General features: G+C 36.9%; 1 protein-coding gene and 2 long non-coding RNA genes across 3 annotated transcripts; all 3 read left to right on the top strand.

Annotated features, from left to right (window-relative positions):
• Positions 1 to 4,817: 4,817 nt before the first annotated feature.
• Positions 4,818 to 6,092, top strand: LOC117340838. Its single transcript, XR_004535480.1, has 3 exons — positions 4,818 to 4,901; positions 5,349 to 5,555; positions 5,844 to 6,092. It is a non-coding gene; the product is annotated as an uncharacterized LOC117340838 (long non-coding RNA).
• Positions 6,093 to 13,253: 7,161 nt separating this feature from the next.
• LOC117340837 lies at positions 13,254 to 25,037 on the top strand. Its single transcript, XR_004535479.1, has 2 exons — positions 13,254 to 13,342; positions 24,874 to 25,037. It is a non-coding gene; the product is annotated as an uncharacterized LOC117340837 (long non-coding RNA).
• On the top strand, positions 14,124 to 17,436 carry LOC117340829. Its single transcript, XM_033902609.1, has 2 exons — positions 14,124 to 14,276; positions 15,159 to 17,436. The coding sequence occupies exon 2, from the start codon at positions 15,528 to 15,530 to the stop codon at positions 16,500 to 16,502; it is 975 nt and encodes a 324-aa protein (XP_033758500.1). The 5' UTR covers positions 14,124 to 14,276; positions 15,159 to 15,527; the 3' UTR covers positions 16,503 to 17,436.
• Positions 25,038 to 25,827: the final 790 nt, after the last annotated feature.

The following is a 25,827-nucleotide window of genomic DNA, read 5'->3' as shown; positions in this document are numbered from 1 at the left end:
ACGAAAACGTGAAGCCGCTAATCAGCGGGGCGAGTTAATTCGCCCCGCTAATCAGCGTCTTTTCGCCCCGCCATAACGCTTTTTATCGTTATGGCGCCCCGCTAATCATCGTCTTTTCGCTCCGCCATAACGCTGCTTACCATTATGGCGTCCCGCTAATCATCGTCTTTTCGCCCCGCCATAACGCTGTTTACCGTTTTGGCGCCCCGCTAATCAGCGTCTTTTCGCCCCGCCATAACGCTGTGTACCGTTATGGCGCCCCGCTAATCAGCGTCTTTTCGCCCCGCCATAACGCTGTTTAACGGTCTGGCTCCCCGCTAAACATCGTCTTTTCGCCCCGCCAAAACGCTGTTTATCGTTATGGCGCCCCGCTAATAGCCGTCTTTTCGCCTCGCAATAACGCTATGTATCGTTATGGCGCCCCGCTAATCAGCGTCTTTTCGCCCCGCCATAACGCTGTTTAGCGTTATGACGCCCCGCTAATCAGCGTCTTTTCGCCTTCCGGTATGCATGATATGCCAATCCTCGCTGTGTTGTATCAAACATGTTACGCGATATGAAGGGAAAGGTACGTATCAGAGTTTTATGTTTCTTATGGCATACATCATACATTAAATTGTTTGTTGTTATGGCATACATTTCATTGTGTTTGTGTTGCGCATACTTATTAGTTTATAAATGGTGGCTATAAAATACCAATGGGTGGTAAATAGAAGTGAGTCGCATAAAATCTCTACAAGAAAACACAGCTACTCAGTAATTTATGTGTCTTCTATTCTTTATTCAAATTAATATATATGCATTTCAAAGAGGAACGCATAACTCAATGTTCATCAGAATCGCCCCCATTTAATTTCAAATAAGTAATATCGACAGCACAAGGAAAACATAATTCAAACTTAAAATCGATGACACAAGGGCAATTTATTAACAATTTAAATATAGATTTGTAAGGAGACCCATGAAAAAAAAATATCAGGATAATGGAACCATTCATTTAAGAGCCATGCATGATGGTGGCCTAGTGGTTAAGGTGTCTCGACCAACTATCCCTCTAATTCTTGGTCATGAATTCGAGAACCATGTGGGACTGTTAGAAAGTACATATCGCAGGCTGGAGATTTTTGGCGGGTACTTAATTAAATAATCCTGGCTGTTTTGGAAACAGGCCCTTTCAAATCTTGGAAGTTCTCATCATTTTATGGCAACCTTGGATACCTGAGTCGGTTCTCGGTACATTTTTGACCTCAATCTGGCGATTCCCGTTGATATTTTAGACGTATACAATCACTCATGAAGCTAAGCTTAGTCACAAACAAATATACAGACTAGGCCTATCGAAATCTAAAATTAATTAAATTTGGAGACAAAGTATTACTGCAGTAAATATAAAACAAATGGAAATTGTTTTTCGTGCATATTTAGCGTCGTCTGTTTACATCAATGCCAACAAACAAGTTTACTTACAGGCAGCGGTACCGGTACCAGTAGGCCTACGAGCTCGAGGCTACGGGAATTCGTTTGACATTCTGAACGCCGGGTTGATTTTTTGCACGCGTGCTTGTGCAAAGCAACATACAATGATCATGACAAAACATCCATATCCTGGAACATCGTCTCTGATATTCAGATATTGTAAGAAATACTGGCAGTGACAGTAAAATATAACAGCCCATCGACCAATACAACTTCAATCAGACACAAGCGGAGCAAACTTGGTGACGTCACGTGTGACGTAACATCCGGAGTAGACGCTACTATGAAAAAATAACAACACAAAATCGCATTTCACTTACCTATCTGTTATCTTTTTCCAGCATTTATTTTTCACCTCGTTGCTTACGTTAAGGAAAAAATTTGCCGCGAATCACAGATATGTTCTCCGCCACGGACTGCGCTAACGATTTTCCGATTCTGTCAAATTTGGTTTTCCATGTTGTAAGTGACAGGGCAACTAACCACCCAAATCCAAACGCAATGGACCGAAAAGACCACATATCATATATTGTTTTTTTCTTACATCGTTTAAATTAAGAAAACTAGGCATATTATTTCCTAAAACCTGTTATATTCTATTCAAAATTCATTATTTATTAATTATAAGCGGCAATATATATATAAATAAATGTTGTATTTTTTTTCTTTTCGATCCATCGCGTGCTGATTAGGGTAATTAGTCGACCCGCGACCTACATACAAAAGTATAGTTAGCAAATGGCGTCGAGTCAAGTATGAAATTTTGACCAGCGTAAAGCGAGGGTCTATACAGACGAAATAAAACACCTAGATGGGACTAAATGGGTGTTCCGAGATAAATAAATATCTCATTTATCCATATATGTAAGGTAGGTGTTATGTCACACCTGATTTTATTGTATTTGCGCCAAATTCTTAGCGACACCAAACGGTTTTCATTTAAGGATTGCTTGTCAATTTTGCTGCTTGCATGGACTGATGAAGGGAAGTGAGCCTTTCACTGATGATCTCTCGTTTCTACGTGACCTAAAAACGTCTAGGCATTGTAAAAATAGATCACCGATGTAAACTATGTATTCAAACGCCGACAAAAAAGTGATTCGCCGGTCAGAAATTCTTGGAATATCGGCGCGTGACCCAGAATCTTCATTGAGAAATGAAGTGATTTTAGAATACTAGTATTATATATAGTACTAGTAGAGCGCACTGGCCCTACACAAGACATGGTGTTAGTTGTGATACAGTACGTGATTCAGGTATCCGTTTCTAGTGGTTTTCCCGACGTGTTCATGTTCATAATTTTTGTCTCAATTGTCTCAATATATATGCAGCATGGCTGTGGATCATGGTTACTGCCGTAATATTTATCACATCAAACTAAGCCTATGATATTTACCAGTGTTTACATGTACTTCGCATATGGAGGCCTATATATTAACTGATTTATGTGTAAGCTATATCTTGTCAATGTCTTTATGACCATTAAGTGTCGATTGTCAATTTATAATTAAAGATGTAAACACCTTCATTTACCAAGAGCAACTATATACAAGTAGCTACTGTAAATAAAAAGAAAAATAGTATCATTATGATTTCATGTATGATTCCGTGGCTTCTTTAGTCTAACTTAGTCAAATTTACCAATATTGGTGTATACCAGAAATGGTCCACTATATTGACCTGGTAATCTTGATAATTTAAATTTATTTAGGAAAAGAAATACATATGTACAGTATATGTATTCATGTTTCTTACTCTATCCCATTTGAGTGAAGCTATGCATAAATCTTGAAATTTGTTTTCAAGTTTAAAATAATTTGTTCAAATAGTATAAATACATATATATGTACAGTAAAACTCGTATAAGTCGATGGCACCAAGCAAAATATTTGACTTATCCGATGGTTCGACTTATCCGTGTTCGTGTGTATACGGAGACAAAATACCCGACTATAATTGGTTGTATGCAGATCAAGAACAAGTGCCTGATAACATAGTCGAAAATAGCAATAAATAGTAAAAAGGAAATTAATTAATTGTACATGATAATAATTATCCCTTTATCTAATAACAATTTAACAATATTAAGCAATAAACAGCACATGAAACTTTGATCGACCGTACGCGTGCTGATTTGGTATCAAATGTGAAGGGCGCGGTCAGTGTTTATCGGCTGCATGATCATGCATTGCCACGATCTTTTGAACAGAGTTAAAACATCCCGCATATCATTGTCCCTACTATTGCATCGTCGTATTCAGAATTTAGGCATATTTAAATAAATCAATGACAGACAAGATTTTTTTCTGTGCCATTTTCGATGGAAAATATGTAATTTATCGTTTATTTTTTCCTTATTTTTTCGGCGGCCATGTGTATCAAAACAGTAAACAGAACACATATTGGTTTGTAGACTAAAACCTGCACATATTATTCTTAGTTATGTATACCTGAACGCTTTACTTCACCTGCGCACCAGCTGTATAAACAATGGGATGATGCGCGACCGACAGCCGGAAACTAACAATAGGCTTTGGTAGCACCGTTACGGCTGATCGGTCACACTCGGTCAGCAAATTTTACCCGAAACAGCATGACGACTCGATGTTCGACACAAAAATGGAAATTTTGGTATAGTTTAGAAGGGAGGGACCACAAAATATATTCGGCACTACCGCAGTATTCGATTCAACAGTGTTCGAATCATCCGTGCTTAATTTACTAAGATAAAGAAGGGAAAAAATCGGGACCGAACGAAACGTTCGACTCATCCGATGTATTCGATTCAATCGACACAAGTGAGTTTTACTGTACATTAATTTTTTCTGGCTGCATGCATATGTACCATGCAAGCCAAACTTAGGCCTAATGTAAAATTTAAAACAATAAAAATATCTCACTAGGAAATCAGTCCTCATTTATTTGGACCAAAAATATATGAAAAATAATAAAAAAAAAAAACAACACATCAACACTAGAATATACCGTAAGTGCTGCAAGAATGAAAAAAAATGAAAATAAAAAATAAAATGAATAAAAAACAACCAAATATATATTTACACATGATTCTGATGCGTAAAATCTTTAATGTGATACAGTCTTACTGGTTAAGCAAATGCCAACGCAAATGATTTGATCGATACGCTTTGCTTTGAACGAAAAGTATTGTTGTGTTAAATGTGAATCACCACTCTTAATTACAGGCCTCGGACTTCAAAGTGAAAATGAAAGATAAGACCACAATCGTAAACCACGCCAATTTAAAACTTAATTAGTTATTATTCCTTTCTTTTAAGCGTATCGCGGTGACTTTGTTATGCTATATATTATAATTTATATACAATCCAGATCTCCATATCAACAACTTGATACCAATCAGGTTGCCAAGGCGTCCGTGTATTCTGAAATCGGAGGACACCATCATGGTAAGCCCTATTGTTACACAAGACACAAATTTTAAGCGTTCGATTTTAAATATATATTTTGTTTATATATGTATAACCCTCCCATATACTAATATGGAAACCTACCTAGAAAGGTTGTATCCGTTTATCGCAAAGGTAAATCTGGAAATAATGTTATACTTTAAATATGAATTGTATGACTTGTTTATGAAAGTCATAGGGATTTATAGAGGGTTTAATACATGTTTTGTCCGTTGAGAAATTCCATTAGTCTAACCGTAACCTCCTAGTGGCGTTCTTTTAGGAACTTCCTGCACTTTACAACATATATCAATATCTTATACCATATACCATACGCGAAGAGGATTTCTAAGCTAAGGTTTTTGTTTTTGTTATATATGTACTATCTGATTCATTATTATCTATGTATATTAAACAAAATTCCGAATATGTTAATTGTACTTTCAGTTAACCAAATTGATCCTGACAATGATGGATATAGTGGGTAGGTAAATAATCAGCACTTGTGATTTTCTGTAATTTATAAGAAATTTTACATTCTGTACATAGTAATTGATGTGGATGAACTGTCTTGTTGTATGAACATAAAGTACGAGTCCTTGGCGGGGCGTTCAGATCCGAACATTTATGACGAACCTCAAAGTACAACGTCCGGTATGTGTTTGTTAAAGTGAATATATTATTTTCTTTATGAAACTTATAATGATAACATTAAAGCCCTCACTGCAACCGTAAATGTATCAATAATGTAGGGCCGTATTGTTCATAATAATTTCTTTTTATGCATATACAAAACACTTCGCTGTGTATATTTTGGTAATTCATAAGTTGGTTATGTTTGAATCATATTCAAATCACAGCTACAATTGCGGACTTATATATATACATTGTATATATATATATATAGTAAAGCATCACTTATATTTCATTATCTCTTTTCAGGTAACAGGGGGACATATATTAATACCACAATCGCTTGTAAAGATTAACATTGATACAACATTAGGGAACTCGTCAATAATGAAATGTTTCATCAAGCTCTGGTTGGAGAGAGGAGATCAAAGAAGACTTTGCCATGTTGTTATATAAGTGAAATGAAACTTTGAATGTTTACTGACAGTGTATAAATATCATTTTAATTTTATGTGACTATCAAATGGAAATAAAATCATACATAACATCTAGTGTATATATTAGTTACCAAACGTATGTGTTGTTATAGTGTGCTCATGGTTTACCAATGTCAGCTAAACGTGACACGAGATGGTATGATGTGGTGTAATGGAATTGGCTCCTTTTTGTTTTACACTAGGGACGAAACATCCTAAAAAAGTCGGTCGAGTCTATTACGGTCTGGGACACTACATTTGCGTTGTGTCGTACTTTTTGCACGCACAGTAATAGTATTGTATCTCTTATAATACACATCATGCAAACCCTGTGTAATATAGCTAGATTCACGTGACCCATATCAAATTTGCAATCCTTTTAGGTGTTCGATTAGATGACCACGACGAAATTGTCCGAGGTGTTCCGATTGGTAATTCAGCAGACGACCACTTCCTTTGTAAACTCTGGTCTGAATGTCCGAGGGGGTATGTGTATTGTATTCGTCAGTACTTAATTATCAACATCCTAGCAACAAAAGGAAAGGAGGATGTATGATATACAGTGATTTATAGAGATTGCAAGTTATAAATCTAATGAAGCGTAACAGATAGGAAAGATGTAGACTGGTTAGCAAAAACTCAATTCAACATAATCGTTATTGTTAACATTGAAACGCATGGTGCAGAACACAGTTGCAGTTGTTGTGAATTTGTGTTCTATGACTTAATTGTTTGAATATTACATGTTTTCTGTTGAACAAAAACCAACAAGATATGAAAAAGGAAAACAAGCGAAAGAGCAGTTTGCGTTAGCTGGTGTTAACCTGACTGGTATATATATCAAATTTTTATCACTAGCATTTTTGTTCTTATGTTATTAAAATTTTGAATCAAACATTAAGTGTCTAAAATGTATATGATAAACATAGTGAGATATTTTAAATAATCATTTTAGTAAAACATGGTTGAAGCATTTTATGTGACATAGGTTCATCAAGCTTATATGACATGTGCTATGGATTTTACCATGTAATATTCTCTCTATATCTATCCTGAAATATAAATGTAAAAAAAAAACTTACTGTTATTCACTCTGTATATTACGGAAGCCTGTTAGGGTCTCAGCGAAAAAAGTATGTAATGTCGTAGTAACGACTTAGCTATGTCTTAACTTGCGGCAAGTCATCTGTTGAGACATGTGACTTCATTGGATTAATCAGTTTTAGTTTTCGATTGCTTATTATCAGAAAATATTGCACATACTTGTTTCAAATCCCATTTTAATTTGGTTGTACAACTGTTTGGGACTGACCAGAATCACAATATCGCTACCAAGTGGCCATCTCAGATTTTAAGAGTACACGAAAACTGGTAATGTTCAACTGGAATCTACAAGTTTGGTATATTATATGCATACATTAAAAGTTTATCTTGGAATAGTGGAGCGCAGTGTAAAATATGGCTTAGTAAGTCATTTAGTATCTAAATATTATATACGTTGTTGGCATTTTCACAAGAAACAAATCGGAAGATCATCATTGATGAGATGTAAAGGTGAAGCTCTTTGTTTCAGTGCCATTTTCTGACTTGATTTTAGGTTGCCTTTTGTCCATCGTTTTCTTTCGTGCTTTTGTAAACAATTTACCTGCGACGAAATTCGATGAATGTTCAACCAAAACTGTGAAATATGTTGTCCCCACCCCCGGGAGCCTGAGAGGCGGGGCCTGAAAAGTTCAAAATGACATATATTTCAAAAATCTTCTTCTCAATTCCGAAACATGATATAATATAGATTGTCCAACGTCCCTCAAGTTAAAAACAATCATTTGTACAAACTTGTTATGACAAAATATGCAACTGTTGTTTTCCTTATTTCCTCAAAAATGTAACAGTTAGTTACTGTAGTATCAAATTGATCGGTTTAATGCAAACATCATTGAAATTGTAAAATGTGTACACACTGATAGCTACAACCACTTGACTCGCGCAAACTATTTGAGAAATGGCTCTTACTCTTTGAACATGAATGGAGTAATGCAACAATGAAACCAGGGTTTGGGACTCACTATGAATGCATTTGACTACAATGTGATTGAACTATCATTGTTTAAATTTACGTGAACCAAACGAAATGATTAAAAGTTAGAAATACATGTTAGCTTGTTGTTCGTTATTGGTGTTGCTAAGTATCATTCGATTAAAGATATATGTCCATGGGGTTGCGTATTTTAATAAGTTTGTACTATGGTGTTCATGGTAAGCACACTCGAAAATGAGTAGAAAGAACATCATATTGCAACTGTTGAGACATGAATTCTGCCTAGCACCGACAACAGTGTTACTCATCACCTATTATTTCGATGGTTTTACACAGCAAGGCATGTATTAAAATAGATTACACGTGCAGCCATAAATGTGAGTGTCAAGGTATTATCATTGTCGGTAAGTATTTTATGGTCCTCATTAAACAAAGACGGTCATCCAATACTCAACCAAATCACTTCACTTCAATCAAATTACACCGATTAAAATTTGTATCGATGTTTTGTTGTATGCATATTGCTACATTTTAGAATTAAGTATCTAAATGTAAACTATGTTTATTTAGTTCAGTTATTACGCGAATATTCTGTTAATATGTTTAAATGAAAGCATTATTAGGCAAAATTCACGTATGCTCGATATATAAACAACGGTCATGTGTGTAGTTTATGTGCAGTGCACGTTGTCATACAGCTGTAGCCTCGTTAAATGCAGCGAGTTATTTTTATACACTGATGTCGGACTCCCTCGGTCAAGCGTCCAGGCCAGTGGTCATTTTAATGTTAGGAGAAAGTAAATGAGCATCTTGGATTGCCATTAATACGTCATGTGTGCAACTAGAATTTTAGGTTGTTTGGGAGTATGTGGCTTTAACCCCAGTCGTTGTTGATCTGTTGTATATTTGTGCACGCAATAATACCACGCAGATGACTTGCTCCAAGTTAAGACATAGCTAAGCCGTTATTACGAGATACTAAGTCGTTATTACGACATAGCTAAGTCGTTATTACGAGATACTTAGTCGTTATTACGAGTTACTAAGTCATTATTACGACATAGATAAGTCGTTATTACGAGATACTAAGTCGTTATTACGACATATCTAAGTCGTTATTACGAGATACTTAGTCGTTATTACGAGATACTAAGTCATTATTACGACATAGATAAGTCGTTATTACGAGATACTAAGTCGTTATTACGAGATACTAAGTCGTTATTACGACATAGCTAAGTCGTTATTACGAGATACGTAGTCGTTATTACGAGTTACTAAGTCATTATTACGACATAGATAAGTCGTTATTACGAGATACTAAGTCGTTATTACGACATATCTAAGTCGTTATTACGACATATCTAAGTCGTTATTACGAGATACTAAGTCGTTATTTCGAGTTACTACACCTGCGACAGATAGTATTTGTTATCAATTAAAAAAAACACAAAACACAAAACGAATAGACGCGTATGTATTTTTTTTAAGGAATAAAAGTTACACACTTGACATTATTACAACCCTCGGAAAGTTTCATCTTCTTATTTACCTTTAAATAAAAAAAAATAATTGCGTCCCGAAGACATTCAATTTTGCTCCGCCTCCATATTGAATGAAGTACTGATATTGCGCATGCGCTGAAAACAGAAAGTATGAACCACATGGTGACAATTTATTAACGTTATAAAATTATTTGTTTATTTGTGGTCTTAAATAGGCATATATATAGATTAAATGCCATCTATTGTCAAAATAATGACTGACAATTTATTATACCCTATCAGAGTTGTAGCATCTTTAATATAATATAATATATCGATCACAAGCATTTTCTGAAAATTACCTGTTCAATGCCATGCTCATTTGTTTCGCTATGAATATATTTTGAAATATTGTACATACATTAATAATGCAATTTTTTCACAACTCATATACGGGGTCTGATCCGGTTGTGCGTCTCTAAGCAGATCATAGACTTAAACGTATTAAACTTACGATGACCCGAACTGTTTTTTTCTCCACTGATGTGCAAACGCTAAACACTACACCAACAACACCAAATATATAGTATTCATTTGCCGTCTAACCCTGGGCACCACTAACTGTCGGCGTTTGATATTGCAAAAATGTTCATGATGTATACAAAACATAAACGTGTAATACCCAGGCAAGTACAATTGACAAAAAAGAAATACAAAAACAAAACAAAAAACAAAAACGAACAAAACTTTCAATGCTATAACTTTCGAGCAAAAACGTAAAAATAAGAATCAAAATAAATTCACAAGAAGACAGTGAGCCCCAAACCAACGTATAAAACCCGTAAAAATGCTGCCTTGCTACAATTTGTATGCATATCTAACCCCTTGAGACTTACCGCTACCCAGAAACCCATACATATATAAGTATGTACCTGTAACATAATAGAAGGAAATATATTGTTTGCGACTTGCAAATGTCCTGTCGTAATTGTACTATGCTAAATGTATGTAATGTAAGTACAATTCGCAGCCATTCAGGTTTATATATATATCCATACATTGTGATGCAGGCATTGGTATCATCTTATAGGCAATCATGTCGTGTGATGGGGCCGCATTGGCGCAGTGTTGTAGGCTGCGGTTTTAACATCTTGTACGTAAACCTTAATATCTTGTACTTACACCTTACTATCTCATAAGAAGACTTGTCATAACATTAATCTTCTATGAATATTAATTGGATGTTCTGTCATGTATCATCATCATCACCAACGTTTTGATCTTAGGGTTTCGGCTTTCGTTTCTAAAAATTCAGATAAATCCAACACCCACACATCTATCTCTAATCTGAGAACGGTACACTGTATTAGGTGTTTAATGTCTCCATCAGATGCGAATTCGTATCTAGGATAGAACCGCTTTAAAATTATATTTCAGATAATGGATATTATATAGTTATTTACCTGAAGAAAGTCCAAAAAATGAATGTCAAAAGAACATTGAGATTAAGGTATATTTGGTACATTGTAGCAACGTTTGTTTAGTCACTCTGGGTCATGTAATATACCGTATTCTTTGAAAAGGCACATGTTTCCACTAAAGTTTGTTATACCCTCTATCGTTCATCAAGTCATTGAAGATACACACATAAAATTCCAAAAAACAAACATTTTGCACAAATGGTAAAGTTGTAATCTTTGGGCAGGATAAGTGTAAGTAATTATGCTCTTTTTACGCTAAACAAAATATGCAAGATATAAAAAAAATCTTATTTGTTGACAAACGTTATACTTTTATTTTCTTTCCACAAAATGCTTTAAAAATAAATGTTATCGGCGGTATACTTAGTGTTTTTTATATTATTATTTAGTCGAATGTTTCGTTGAAATAGATAATTATTTCTTATCTGTTTTATGACAATCTGCGTCCTTGATTAAATGTTCGCCAGGGGAATCAACTTTGATGGCACAAAGCGTTGTATTGGTGAGTGAACTCCAAGTGTAATATAATCTTTAGGCCGACTCCTATGAGAAATTAGCATTTCTGAAAACCCAACCATTGGTATAAAGCATCCTTGAAGCAATGGAGTAAGTTTATATTAAGCTGAGGGCTTCCATGGGCATGTTTGTTTCGAATTAATCAGGCTAACGCCTTTATAAGCCCTCTGCTTTGTCGGGTGAGGCTCATTAGGAGCAATTAATACTATAAAATCTTTTATCGTTGGTACAAACACAGGATTGTGTTCAATATTGGTCTGAAACATACTTTGATGGTGGGGGAACCAATGTTGTAAAAACAGTGTAAATAGTACGTCTATATGCATATAACCCTTTTGTGGGGGTAGGGCCAAATGTAACTAATGACTGACATGATTATGTATACATTTGATCTACCAATCATCTTTAAATGAACGGGAACTTATGTTTGTATGAACAGTGGATATGAGTTTCAGGGTCACCAACCAAAAGCGATAATAGAGACAAACAATTTCAATTAGCATGCTTCAAACCTGCCTGATGGATTTTGATAAAATTGAGTTTGGAGGATTTTTGGGTGAAGCATACCCATTGTTGTTTACAAGGAGGCAATAGGCCCCAAAAGTATATAGGGAAAAGGAATTGTGTTTGATCAAAACTGGACAACATGAACTGAATTTGGTTTAACGTAAAGCATATTGTGGTCGGGTGGCACATTGATAACTCCCTTGCCTTTCACCTTGGGCAGTCGTGGTTCCTCAATCCGACGTAAAAAGTAATGGGGTCACCTGCCCGACCTCGTCAGTGTTTTCCATCTGGTCCGACAAGCATGATTAATATAAGTTGGTATAACTTGTTTTACAAATGGTGTAATATAAATAAACTTTGTCAAGTATATTCCACAAAGATATAAGGAGGAGAGACCGCCCAATAAATGTAGTCAAGGCTGGCTATTCATGTTGATTACATTTCTAAATAATTTGTTCTTAATCTCCTTTGGAACCCGAACGCTAAATGTTAGACGAAGAAATATGTTGACTCCAAGGCATATTACTAAATTATAATTGATTGAAAATTTGAATCATGAATTGTAAATATTGTTATCCCTATTTTTAGCCCACCATCAACATATGTTTGGCTCTTCGAATGTCTCTGTGGACTAGTGTCCGTCTTCCTTCTTATCGACATGTGTCAGGTATGATTTTTCTAAAACGTCACATGTCTGTTAATCATAATCTCCAAGTGTGCTAATTTAATCTCGAGTCTGATAGGGAGACAGGCAAGCATCTTGGATTTTGGCATTTTTTTATGTATGATTGGAAACATGCTATAAAGCAATAGTGTGGAAGTGGTAACGACTATGTAGACTGATCCGTTTATTTTGTAAAACCACGAGTTGGTTTGTCCCGATACGAGATTGCCAAAGACAATAGTTATCACATGTTCTAGCTCAAAAACACCGTATATTTGATTCGATTAGTGGTACGTATTTTTTAACAAAACCGAATGTCATAATTATTTTGGAGAATTAAATACAAATTAAAACTTGTTTTGATGCCATTTATGCAGGCAGAACTCTGTTTAGGATTCCTGTTTTTATCTAGAAACTTTACAGTAATTATTGAAGGAGTCAGTAAAGGGAGGAGTGAGATGGTCAAGCAAATCACTTTGCGCATTAATATGTTGCTAAATTTAGAACGCTATAAAATGACGTAGCTGCCTTCACTCAGAGGCTGAAGATCCAAGGTGCGTAATACGGTCAAGGTCAATTTTGATCTGTTTAAGTTATCTGCCTATTTTGATCTTCTATTTCTAGACCATATTTTTACCAAAGGTTTTTTTGACATTCTGGATTGTCCGTTACAATGTCTTCGGTCCTGGTATTGGGTCATAGTTTCATCAAAAGATTAGATGGTAGCCTAGTGAGTTCATGGACGAACCTTGGTTTTGACCCAGACCGTTTAGCAATTTGTTGTGTCGGTAAAAGTGGTGGTAAAATCAATCAGCTGTATGCTCGCTGGATTTCGGATATTATACGGAATGTACAGCCCTCTGTGGTTTTACTTCAAATTGGAGGAAACGACTTAGACTGTGTCGATTATGAGAGGGTGAAGGACACTTTGGTTACCGACCTACTTTCTATAGCTCAGTGGTTAATGGCGGGATTTGGTGTCAAGCGAGTCGGTATTTATGCAGTTGTTCACCTGTTGATATCTATAACGACAATGTGGATTTTATCAATATGTCTTTGAAACATAGCTGTGTGGGTTCAAAAGTTTTCTACTGGCGACATAAGGGTCTCAAGGACGGTGTTTTGGATGTCTTGTGTAGGGATGGAGTCCATTTATCGCCTGGGGGCATGCGCAAATACATTTATTCTGTCCGAGGTGCCGCCCTACTTTACGATTGGTTGCCGATAACATGTGACTTATTTTCCTTCTCGATAAGGTAAGGTCATGCATATTCATTATCAGTATTGTTTACAAACACTTGAGCTATTATGGGATGTATGTGATGTCATACTTCGAGTTTGACTGCCCAAGTGTAGAGTACTTCCGCCCAGCTGTTGCTTATCTAGGTCAATAGTAAGTGTTATAGTGGAATCGTACGTTACATTTGTCGCATCTTCACGATGTTTCTGTAATATATATCTGAGATCAGATACCTTTTATATTTGTTACAGACGGATATTGTTGGCAGGCGAGAGGTCAAACTTTGTTTACATAGGAGGTTGCTGCCTTGGTAGTTTCACTTTGATTACGTGTAACGTAAGTTATGCTCTGCAGATTTGTTTACATGTGCATTCACATGTGTAGTGTGTTGTATACAATTGTATGCGCGTTTGTCACATGTTGGTTGAGGAGTCTTATTTTACATGTGGTTTCACGTGATGTGTTGTGCAGTTTTTACCACGTGAGTTCATGTGGGCTGTGCAGTCTTTTGTCTACATGTGCATTTCACATGTGTAGTGTATTTTACATGTGGTTTCATATCATGTGTTGTGCAGTTTTTACCACGTGAGTTCATGTGGGCTGTGCAGTCTGTGATTACATGTGCATTTCACATGTGTATTGTTTACATGTGCATTTCACATGTTTAGTTTTACATGTTCGTTTCACATGTGTTTTACAGCTTTTTACCTTGTTAGTTCATGTGGGCTGTGCAAATTCTGTTAGCATGTGTCTGCACATTTTGTAGTTTATAAAATAAGCGTTTCACTGTATGGTACTACACAGTTTTTATCATACACGTTTATGTGTGTGTTTCTCATACATGTTCATGTGTTCTGTGTAAACAGATAATTTGTATCACATAGACTTTATTAACCTACAGTTCAAATAATTTTCGTTCAACATGGTGAATGAATTCCCTAGCTATTTGACAGCTATTTTCTTTGATCAGATGCTAAGGAATTTTCTAACTATTGAACAGTTTTAAAACTTTCAACATAGTTTTGAGTTTAATTTGTTTCGGTAATTATCAACACCCAGGAATCATTTGAGCTCTAAATGTTGACTTTGTGTTTATTTAACTTTACAACACATATTACCTCACAGACTGATGGGTTCGTGCTAGGTTGGAATCATTAGATCTTTGGGTTTTGAGACATATTGATATCCAGATACTGTTTCAATAAATTTATTTTCCAGAGCATGGGCCAGGTCCTTCAAGGAGGACACGTAGGCGTGCAGCACTGCAAAACACATTGTTTGGTAGGAGACGTCCTACAAGTACGAGAATACAAGATCCTGAGGCTCAACCGCCAGCTCCTCATGTCGAAGTTGTGGGGTTGGCAAGCCCCGCATCATTGCCAACGACACGATTGTTAAGGAGCTATTCCAAAAAATGAAGGCTGAGGGATACATTATGCCTATGCCTGTAAATGGCGCAGGTGCCACAGCACCAACAGTCCTCCATCAGGTCCACCAGCTAACAGTACACAAGTACTCCCTACAGTGGCCCCAAGAATCAACATTCCAGCTGCAGCATCTGGATCGCCGACGGTTCAAGCCTCAGATATGACAAGCATTGTTCCACATGCTAACCTTGGACTTTCTATGCCATCAGTGCATACAAATATCAAACAACCGGAACATTTATCGAATATGAACATTACTACGCCATTAGCAAATGTTGTGTCAAATTTGACGGGTGAGACAAACCATATGCATCCTACTATTCACAGCATCTCCCGACCTCTCGGTATGCATGTCGATACCAAAATTATAATGAAATTTCTAGCCGATGAGTTCATTGATTTTGGGCTACTCATTCAAAAGTCAGCAGACACAGAACATTTCAAAATTCAGTTACATGGCACGGAATTGGCCATTGTTCCCAAACAAAAATCGTTTTCTATCAGAAACATTGAGCAGTGGTTGTCTGCCTTTCATGTCTTTGTAGCCATTTACGTACAAACTCATCCACGGGCTATTTCATCTCTTATGAAACATGCCGGCATTGTTCAAACGCTACACAGGAGGTCGGGAATTGCTGCAGCACTGAACTATGATTGTAATTTTCGACAATGGCATCAGTTTTATCCCCATGCTTCATGGGGTGACATGCACTCTGAATTTTATTTAGAGGCGACAGCCATTGGTCTCAAAATTGCAGCACGTAACCAGCCAGCGGTTCAACAGCCCTTTCCCCAGAAATCGGCCAACAACGTCCCAAAAGGAATTTGCTGGTCGTTCAACAAAGTTGGATCATGCAGGCGGGGAAACTACAGTGTAAGTCACAATCCTCCGCTAACAACCCTGCCTCCACCTCAAAAGGTGGAAGCAATGGCCAGTCAGCTACCAGCCAAGGCCAACGCCCCCAAAACCAACAAAACAAATAATAAACTTCCAACCCCTATTAAGGTCCAAGTTTTGCTGCCTTTCTTAGAGGGTTACCCGAGGGATGCTTTTCAATTTTTGTATGAGGGTTCACCAATGGTTTTACTCTCAAATATCAGGGGCCACGTATATTTAGGCTTTCAAAAAATATAAAATCTGCCCTTGATAACCCCACTGCTTTGAAACAAAAAATTGACAAAGAAATCCAATTAGGTCGAATTCAAGGTCCATTTCTTGCACCACCTTTCCCCAACTTGCAAGTATCCCCTTTAGGCCTTGTACTAAAAAAAGGAACCCAATGCGTTTCGTGTTATTCATCATCTTTCCTACCCGGGGGGAGCATCTATAAATGATGGTATGAATCCGGAGGAGGCCACTGTGGCTTATACGACTATCGATGATGCTATCCACCTTATAAAACAGTTCGGAAAGGGGGCCTTTATCGCAAAAACAGACATTGAGTCTGCTTTTCGTCTTATCCCAATTCATCCTAAGGATTACAACTTAAGAGGTTTTCAGATAGATGACAAAGGAGCAGGGGCAATAATGAGGTGTATTGGCCCCCAAAAATGTCCATTTATAATTTTATCAAGATTCTTGTTTCATGTATACTTTCTATCAATAGAGTACTTGGTAAGTAAAAATATGCAAATAGGGAGAAAAATTGTGACGTCATGACGTCTAAAAACTGGCAGAAACTTCACGTTATTTTACAAATTTGTGAACTATGATGTTATTTTTGATGTTCACATCAATATCTAATAACCTCCGCATGCTAGTACCAGCATTAAATTTTGCATACGTAATAATAAGTCAATAGTCTAGCTAATTCCAAAAAATAATCTTGGTACTCCCTTGCGCAGGGTTGAAAATTGAACAAGGCGGTCAGAAAATACGACAGAAAATGTCATTATTTGCGCCGATGTTCACAGCGTTGTCACGGGCACGCCTAGGACTGGTCTGGTCGGTCGGGAAGCGGCAGTTTTTAATAAATTATGTTATTACCTGATGTCAAATTGAGTTTTATATTTTGTTGAAATAGTCTCTTTATTCAATCGTGATAAATTTGATAAAGATTATTGATAGATCTATTATTCTGTGTTGTTTGTTGCGGTAAATCACTTCCGGGTTTAGCGAGTAGTCTACGCCGGGTTGTGTAAATTGAATCCAGTTTTCAACAAAGAAGAAAATGTAGTCCAAGACAAATTCCAAAGGATAAGTAAGTATAATTCTAGTCCCCAACATGTATAGATTGTCTCTTAAAATTTTCACCAATAATAAGTTCGCAATGTTGTTAAGATTGTCGGCCGGTTGAACCTACCGCAATCTACAGATCCACTGTTGACAGCCGACGGGCAGCCGACAAAAGACTGGGGACAGGACAGCATTTTTTTTTTGCAAAAGATTATAAATGCTCTCTAATTACTGGTGTATCCAGTAACATGATGATTAAAATAATCACCTTCCTCCATTTGTTGTTTATTTCTGTATCGTTTTTTCAGTTTATATTAGGCCTACCGAGAAAAAAAATGCGATTGAAGTTCTAAAAATAGACACGGGACATTGTCAACAAGCCATTTCTCAACCACTCACAAACACGTTCTCTGGTCACAAAATGAATGTTATGGGTTATGTACAGTGGCAAAATAGAAATTATAAAAGTTTAGTAAATAAAAATTAAGGAATCAAATTAAATAATGGAATAGATTAACTGTTTTACGTTGCTTGCACACAAACTTGTGTACGCAGATGACTTACGTAATACACCTAATTTTTCGATTTTGTTGAGAGGCGCGCATAGCTCAAACGGTTAGGGCGATGTCCCTGTGTAGTAATGATGGGCAGATCGATCCCTCCTAAGTAACTATGTTATTTTTTATATTTTTTTTACTATCAAACAAGCAGTAAAGTTTTTCTGTCAGTGACTAATATAATTTTCCAATCTAAAATCCTATAGGCCTTTTTCTCATAATGTTAAAACATTTGCGACTTATTGAGGTTAAATGACTGTTTAACAATGGAAAAAATACATGTTACATAACATTGGGATGATAGCATATACATACAATTACAAAGATAAAAAAATAATGTGTCAAGATGATAAAGACTTGGTTGACAATATAAAGGTACATTTTTTTTCCCGCAAGTTTTCTATAAATATTCATGCGAGACCGAAAAGCATTACAGATAATATGATTTCTATTAATTTGTTATACAGGTTTATGTCATCTGTCGTTGTTTATACATGCATGTAAAACATGGAATGAGAAATTTAAGTCAGTATTTTTCGTTAGTTAACCTGTATTGTTGGCTCTTGCGGCACTAGCTAGCTAAATGGTTAAAACACACCATTCATTGTCTGTTTGCCCTCACTGTGTTGGGAAAATGCATTAGTTTTGTTTTTTGTTTTTTTGTTTTCAAATGACACATTTTTGTGTCATACCAAAAGCTAGTTAGCTCTGTGAAACAATATAATATATCTCAACGTTACTATCACAGTAAGCATTGCATTTCCAAATCTTCCTTAACAACTTCATTCCTCTTGTAATATTTCAGAATGGCACCTAGAGCCTACCCTTGTGTAGTTTGCTCAAAAAGAACCAAATCAGTGGAACGACGACCAATCAGTGGAAATAAATCGCTGAGAAAGTATTTATTGAAAACATATCTCATCCGTGCCCAAGAAGGTGATGTGATTTGTGGTAGGTGCCGTCAGCAACATCGCAGACATCAACTCTCCAACATTCCTTCATCGACCAGGTCTAATCAATCATCTGATCATGACATTTCAGCGAAGAAAAGCAGATTGTCATCTCCACGAAATATAACTCTGTCAATACCTTCGACAGGTGGAAGCCACACTAAGTGCGTTGTTTGTCAAAGTTTTCCATCCCATTTGATAGTTGTTCCACGTGACACAAAGTACAGTTTGTTTTTACTTAAAGGTATTTTGTTACCAGCTGGCGCAAGGTGTTGTCCTGTACATATAAAACATGGACTATTTAGCTCTGAAGCACTAGAATGCATTGTTGCATCTCGCGATTCGACCTCAGTGAACCGGACAGATATTGCACAGTTGATCACCAGTATTAGAGATGCTGCCAATAAAAGTCAAGATCAACGCATCAATTTTGACTCACCTGATGCACTCAGTAATGATGACTATGTTTCGCTCACAGGGTTAGGCAGGGAACAGTTTTGTGGTTTGTGCTCTCACTTGAAAAGTACATTGCGTAATACTAAAAACAGAAGTTTGAAAGCTTGTGTTGGTATATTTTTAACTAAGTTGAAGGATGGCATGTCAAACAGGATGTTGTCAACTGTTTTTAATATAGGCAAGGATTCCATCAGGCGTGCTATGACATCAGCAAGAAACGCCCTGGTACAGAATTTTGTACCATCATATTTAGGATTCAAACATATCAGCCGTGATGATGTGATTACAAAACACACAAGACCATTGGCAAAGACCATATTTGGAGGACTTATGAAACCAGCTATTCTTGTAATTTGATAAAGTGTTACCAATGGGATGCTCTATCTCATGTCGCTTGTTTGAGGCATTTAGCTCTGCTTTACATTGGATAATGGAAACAAAGGTTAAGGCTGCAGGGGTGGTTCATATTTTAGATGACTTTTTATTTGTAGCACCACCTTGTACCTCAAAATTTCAGGAAGATCCGGACAACTTCCTAGAATTCTGTCGGTGCACACACATCCCCATTAAAGACAGCAAAACATTTCTCTCCTGTACCCTCCTAACTTTTTTAGGCATAGAACTAGATAGTTCCAAAATGGAAGCAAGACTCCCTATGGACAAAATCATGAAAGCACGCCAGTTATTAGAACAGTTCTCGCGTCGTAAGAAAGTAACTTTACGGGAATTACAATCCTTGATTGGTTTACTTAATTTCGCTTGTAAGGTGATATCTCCTGGTAGTACTTTTTTACGACGTCTTATAAACTTGACATGTGGCCTTCAGAAACCACATCATCACATACGTTTATCACGTGAAGCTAAAGCTGACCTGGCAGCATGGCAAGTTTTCCTTGAATCATTCAATGGAATTTCCATGTTTCTTTCTGATAGATGGGTTACTACAAACCAACTCCATTTCTTTACTGATGCCAGTAACTTAGGATTTGGAGCCATTTTCCACACATCTTGGTTGTTTGGCTCCTGGCCCACGTCTTTCGCATCATATCATATCACGGTTAAAGAGTTCTTTGCCATTGTGCTGGCGATCGAAATATGGGGTCCTTCTCTGTGCAATAGGTGTTTGGTCTTGCATTGTGACAACATGGCAGTTGTTGATATCATCAACAAGCAAACATGTAAAGATCCAACCTTGATGGTGTTGACCCGGCGTTTTGTCATGCTTCATTACGTCATAACATTCTATTTTCAGCACGCCATACACCTGGAAAAAATAATGTTCTTGCTGACCATCTGTCTCGGTTACAGGTGGACTTGTTTCGGCAGCAAGCACAATATATGGATCGGCATCCAACGTCAATTCCAGACCACCTGCTGATAATCTGAAAAAGTCCCTGATAGACCTTTTGTTGTCTGCTACAGCCCCACAAACAAGACGGACTTACCTTAGGGCGTATCAGATGTTCCAGCAGTTCCTTGGTTGCACTTATCCAACCATTTCCATTATACCTACTAATGTGGGTACGTTAGCCTATTTCATAACTCATATTCATGAAACTGGTTTAGCTGCTTTAACAATTTCAACTTATATTGCAGCCATTGCATACCTGAATAAATTGGCAGGTTTCCCTGATCGGTCACAGTCGTTCATCATTAAAAAGCTGCTAGTGTCGGTACAACGAACTTCTTCTCGTGCTGATAGTCGTCTACCTATTACTCCTGTCATTTTGGCAAAATTAGTAGATTCATTACCAAGTGTGTGCCAGTCGGCATATCAGATCTGCTTGATTAGAGCTATGTACCTTTTGGCATTCCATGCATTCTTACGTGTAGGGGAGATGGCTCTAAATAAGTCTGCGTCGCACGTTCTTCAGTTTCACGATGCTACCCTTTCACATGATTCCAATGTCTGTCCCTCCAAACTTGAGCTCACTTTTCGCTCTTTCAAGGGGCATTACAATATCCGGCCCATTACATTATCACTACAATGTAAACCTGCTAACCTGCCACCTGCCCCGTCTTGGCCCTCCACCAATATTTACTTCTCCGTGGCTCTTTAGCAGGGCCACTTTTTTGCTTTCCCAATGGCATACCAATTACATATTCTTACTTCAACAGTTGCTTACAGTGTTCTCTAGCCTGGGCAGGGTTAGCTCACCTGCCTTATACTAGTCATAGTTTCAGGATAGGTGCAGCAAGCCTTGCAGCAGCCAGTGGTGTGGCGGATGATGAAATACAACAGATGGGCAGGTGGCACTCTTTAGCTTTTAAACGGTACATTAGGATGCCAACTTTTTATGATATATGACTTTTGAGATTGTGATACCATCTACTGGGCATTGTGTCGAGTAGTTGGTCTTTTACATTAGTTGGTTTTTACTTTATTCATTGTGTCGTAATGACATAGAAATAGTTATTTCATAATTTGTTGCTCTGAACCTCCTGCTGGGCATAGGGTCGAGTAGTTGGTTTTAAAGCAAATAATGGGTTTTAAGAACCTGTTTAAGCATACCTTATACCTTATCATAGTTATATTATGACATCCTTAATGTTTTACGTTTGTATAACATTCATTGTATTTTTTAAGTTTTTGTCCTTTAGACTATCTTCTGGGCATAGGGTCGAGAAGTTGGTCTCAAGACCAATGTTTTTTGTATTTTTCTGTCAACTTTTGGAGAAGATAAGACTACAACTTCTGTAGGTTTTATAAAACTTGTACATGTTTTTGATGTGTTTTATGTACCACGTGTATTACAAGTGATAACAATGTTCTCTTACACTGTGTAGGCAGTAAATAACATTGTACCAGTTACAACGGCCGTATAAACTGGAGTTTATACACTTCAACATCATCTCTTGTTTTTGATAAATGTTTTTGTCTTGAAACAACGGCTTGTTTTTTACATAAATTTTCTTGGTTGCCGTAAGAATTGGGTTGCTGTAGATAATTTTAACTATCAAATGTTATGGACACCTTTCATCTTGTTCTTCATTTTGCATTTGCTTTCCACCATGGTTGCGGATGGGGGATGATTCCTGTGACACTGCACATAATCTCGAGGTTTCGGTTGTTTGTGGGCAGTAATCATTGTGGCGGGATTGGATCCCCATCTAGGGAACAACCAACCAATTGAAAAAAATATATTTTTGAAACGGTCCCTGTGTATAGAATGTTGAGCCAAGGATAAAATGTCTGGCAGCCACTGATTGGCCAGTATGTTATGAAGTGAGAAAATAGATATGTAGCCTGATAGGTAACTATCAATAAGAAATGTTGATATAAATTTCTTAAGTCCGATTGTTTTTTTTCCCAAAAGTTCACGTAATAATAGTAAACAGGTAAACATTTAAGATTTTTGAGAATTTTTACTGCGAAATTCACCTATTTTCAAAATGGCTACCCTGGAGAAAATTTGAGCTGAAGGACCCAACTTTTTTTTTTGATTAGGTGTTATATCAGACCCTAAACTTTTGTTATAAACCATAATCGTCATATTCAATTCAAGAATTTGAATGAAATAATCCAAAACGTTAACACTAAGGTCTATGGGAAAACAATTGGTTGGTTGGTCTCTACATATAGCTACCGCATATGACATTTTGTGCCATCTAGCGTCCCTGGAAACCAGATGATGGGACCGACTAGCACATTTTCGGACGGGATTCTCATCTTGGAGGCATTGTAGCAGAATTTAGAGAGAAATTGAGATTCAGGGGGGATTGATGATGAAAATATGACACATGTAGTGTTACAAGGAGGACCATAGACCGGACAGATACGGACATACATTCTATATTTCAATTGTAGCGGTATATATCGTGGCTCGGGGTACGGTGGTATGCTGGTTGTACTGCTGGCACTACCCCGATTCAATGTGTGGGTGTATGTCTGGTTGTTCTGTTTTCACTACCCCGATTCGGTATTCGGTGATATGTTTGGTTGTTCTGTTGTCACTACCCCAGTTCAGTGTTTGGTGATATATCTGGTTATTTTTTGTTGTCACCTGCCCGGTTCCGTGTTCTGTGTCTGTGTTTCGACTCTTTTATCTAAATAATGGCTCCACTCCTAATTATTTTTCTCGTTCGGCCTTATTTTCTTCATTTTTTACAAAAAGACCAGAAATTAGGGGGTGGAGGAGATAACATTGAGTTATCTCCCCCTGATCTTTATTCTATATCTTATTTGTTTATATTTCTGAGTAGCACGATTTCTATACTTGGCTATTAACCAAAAGCCATCACTTTAAATTCAAATCTTATCAAGATATTAAAATTTACATTTCAAAATTAACTCAATTTTAATGTGGTTTTCTCTTAAGCATTTCATATCCGGTACCAATAGAAGAATCAACCTACCAGCCTAAGACTTGCAGTCAGGCACTGCATATTTTGATAGCATATCCTATGGTTCTATCCTGTTCCAGAAAAGTTATCTTTGAAAAATGTGAAAGATGCTATAGGGAACAACCAACCAATTGAAAAAAAGATATTTTTGAAACGGTCCCTGTGTATAGAATGTTGAGCCAAGGATAAAATGTCTGGCAGCCACTGATTGGCCAGTATGTTATGAAGTGAGAAAATAGATATGTAGCCTGATAGGTAACTATCAATAAGAAATGTTGATATAAATTTCTTAAGTCCGATTGGTTTTTTTCCCAAAAGTTCACGTAATAATAGTAAACAGGTAAACATTTAAGATTTTTGAGAATTTTTACTGCGAAATTCACCTATTTTCAAAATGGCTACCCTGGAGAAAATTTGAGCTGAAGGACCCAACTTTTTTTTTTGATTAGGTGTTATATCAGACCCTAAACTTTTGTTATAAACCATAATCGTCATATTCAATTCAAGAATTTGAATGAAATAATCCAAAACGTTAACACTAAGGTCTATGGGAAAACAATTGGTTGGTTGGTCTCTCTAAGACTTTTGTGTCAATACTGATTAATTAACAACCGTCGTTTACTATAATAAACGGCCATATTCAAATCAGATCCGTTGTCCGAGTTTTATTATCAGTCTTACAAGCTTGCCATGGTGGATGCCCTGTATAAATACAAATTAAAACTTGTTTTAATGCCATTTATGCAGGCAGAACTCTGTTAAGGATTCCTATTTTTATTTAGAAACTTTACAGTAATTATTGAAGGAGGCAGTAAAGGGAGGAGTGAGATGGTCAAGCAAATCACTTTAATATGTTGCCAAATTTAGAACGCTATAAAAGCGCATGACGTAGCTGCCTTCACTCAGAGGCTGAAGATCCAAGATGGCAGAACAAGGTGCGTAATACGGTCACGGTCAATTTTGATCTGTTTAAGTTATTTGCCTATTTTGATCTTCTATTTCTAGACCATATTTTTACCAAAGGTTTTGCCCACCTCCATCCCCTTTCCTGCCTCCTTTTATGATTGATATATATACAGTGCACTCTGTCTAAACCGGACACCTTTTGGACCAGTAAATAAGGCCGGTTTGTAGAGAGTTCCGGATTGTAGAGATTCTACTTGATATCGTCGTTGAATGCAAAAAAACATATAATAATGATAAAAAAATATCTTACAAAGAAGATGTCATTGTGCATTAGTTATGCATATTCAAACTTTCAATTGAATAACATAATTTAATTTAACACTGGCAATATGACACTATGTGTAACGTTACATCGGTTGAAAACAAATCACTGATTGTTGTTTGTTTTAAGAGGCCTTCCACCGAGTCAGAACAATCAACCGATCTGACACTTTCTACATGTGCAGATTCCGAATCTGAGGAATTAGCCTCAATTTCTAATTGGTCCTTAATGTTGGCGGCTGTCGTGAGATCCATGTTTGTTGATTATAAAAACGGAGTACTACAAAAGGTATGTCGCCACCATCATCTCCGACTTCATCATCCGGGTACGTTCGTGTAGTGAGGTCCGCGAAGGGAAAGCCAGGCAGCATGAAACATTTCTTAATTACGATACATTTACAAACACGTTATGGGTATTAATTGACAAAATGAATTCTTTATTGTACCTAATAACTGTTTCGGTGATTATCCAGCCGTAGCCACCTGTGGACAATGACGTTTAATGGTATATTGATAATATACCTGTGCGGCAATTACAACTGTATAAACAATCATCGGAAACCCCTGAAGCTACCGCACGATACCAGGGAAACATCAGTGGGGCCGACGCCGGTTTATACAGAGTAGATTATTCAAGGAATGGCCCGGGAATGCGTTTAAGTAATGAAATATACCGTGCGGCAATTACAAATTATAACAATCATCGGAAACCTGAAGTACGCAGATACCAGGGAAACATCAGTGGGGCCG

Source organism: Pecten maximus, chromosome 13 (assembly GCF_902652985.1).
Source record: "Pecten maximus chromosome 13, xPecMax1.1, whole genome shotgun sequence".
Lineage (NCBI taxonomy): Eukaryota > Metazoa > Mollusca > Bivalvia > Pectinida > Pectinidae > Pecten > Pecten maximus.
The sequence above is the reverse complement of the archived record's forward strand: the minus strand, read 5'-3'. Positions and strand labels throughout refer to the sequence as shown.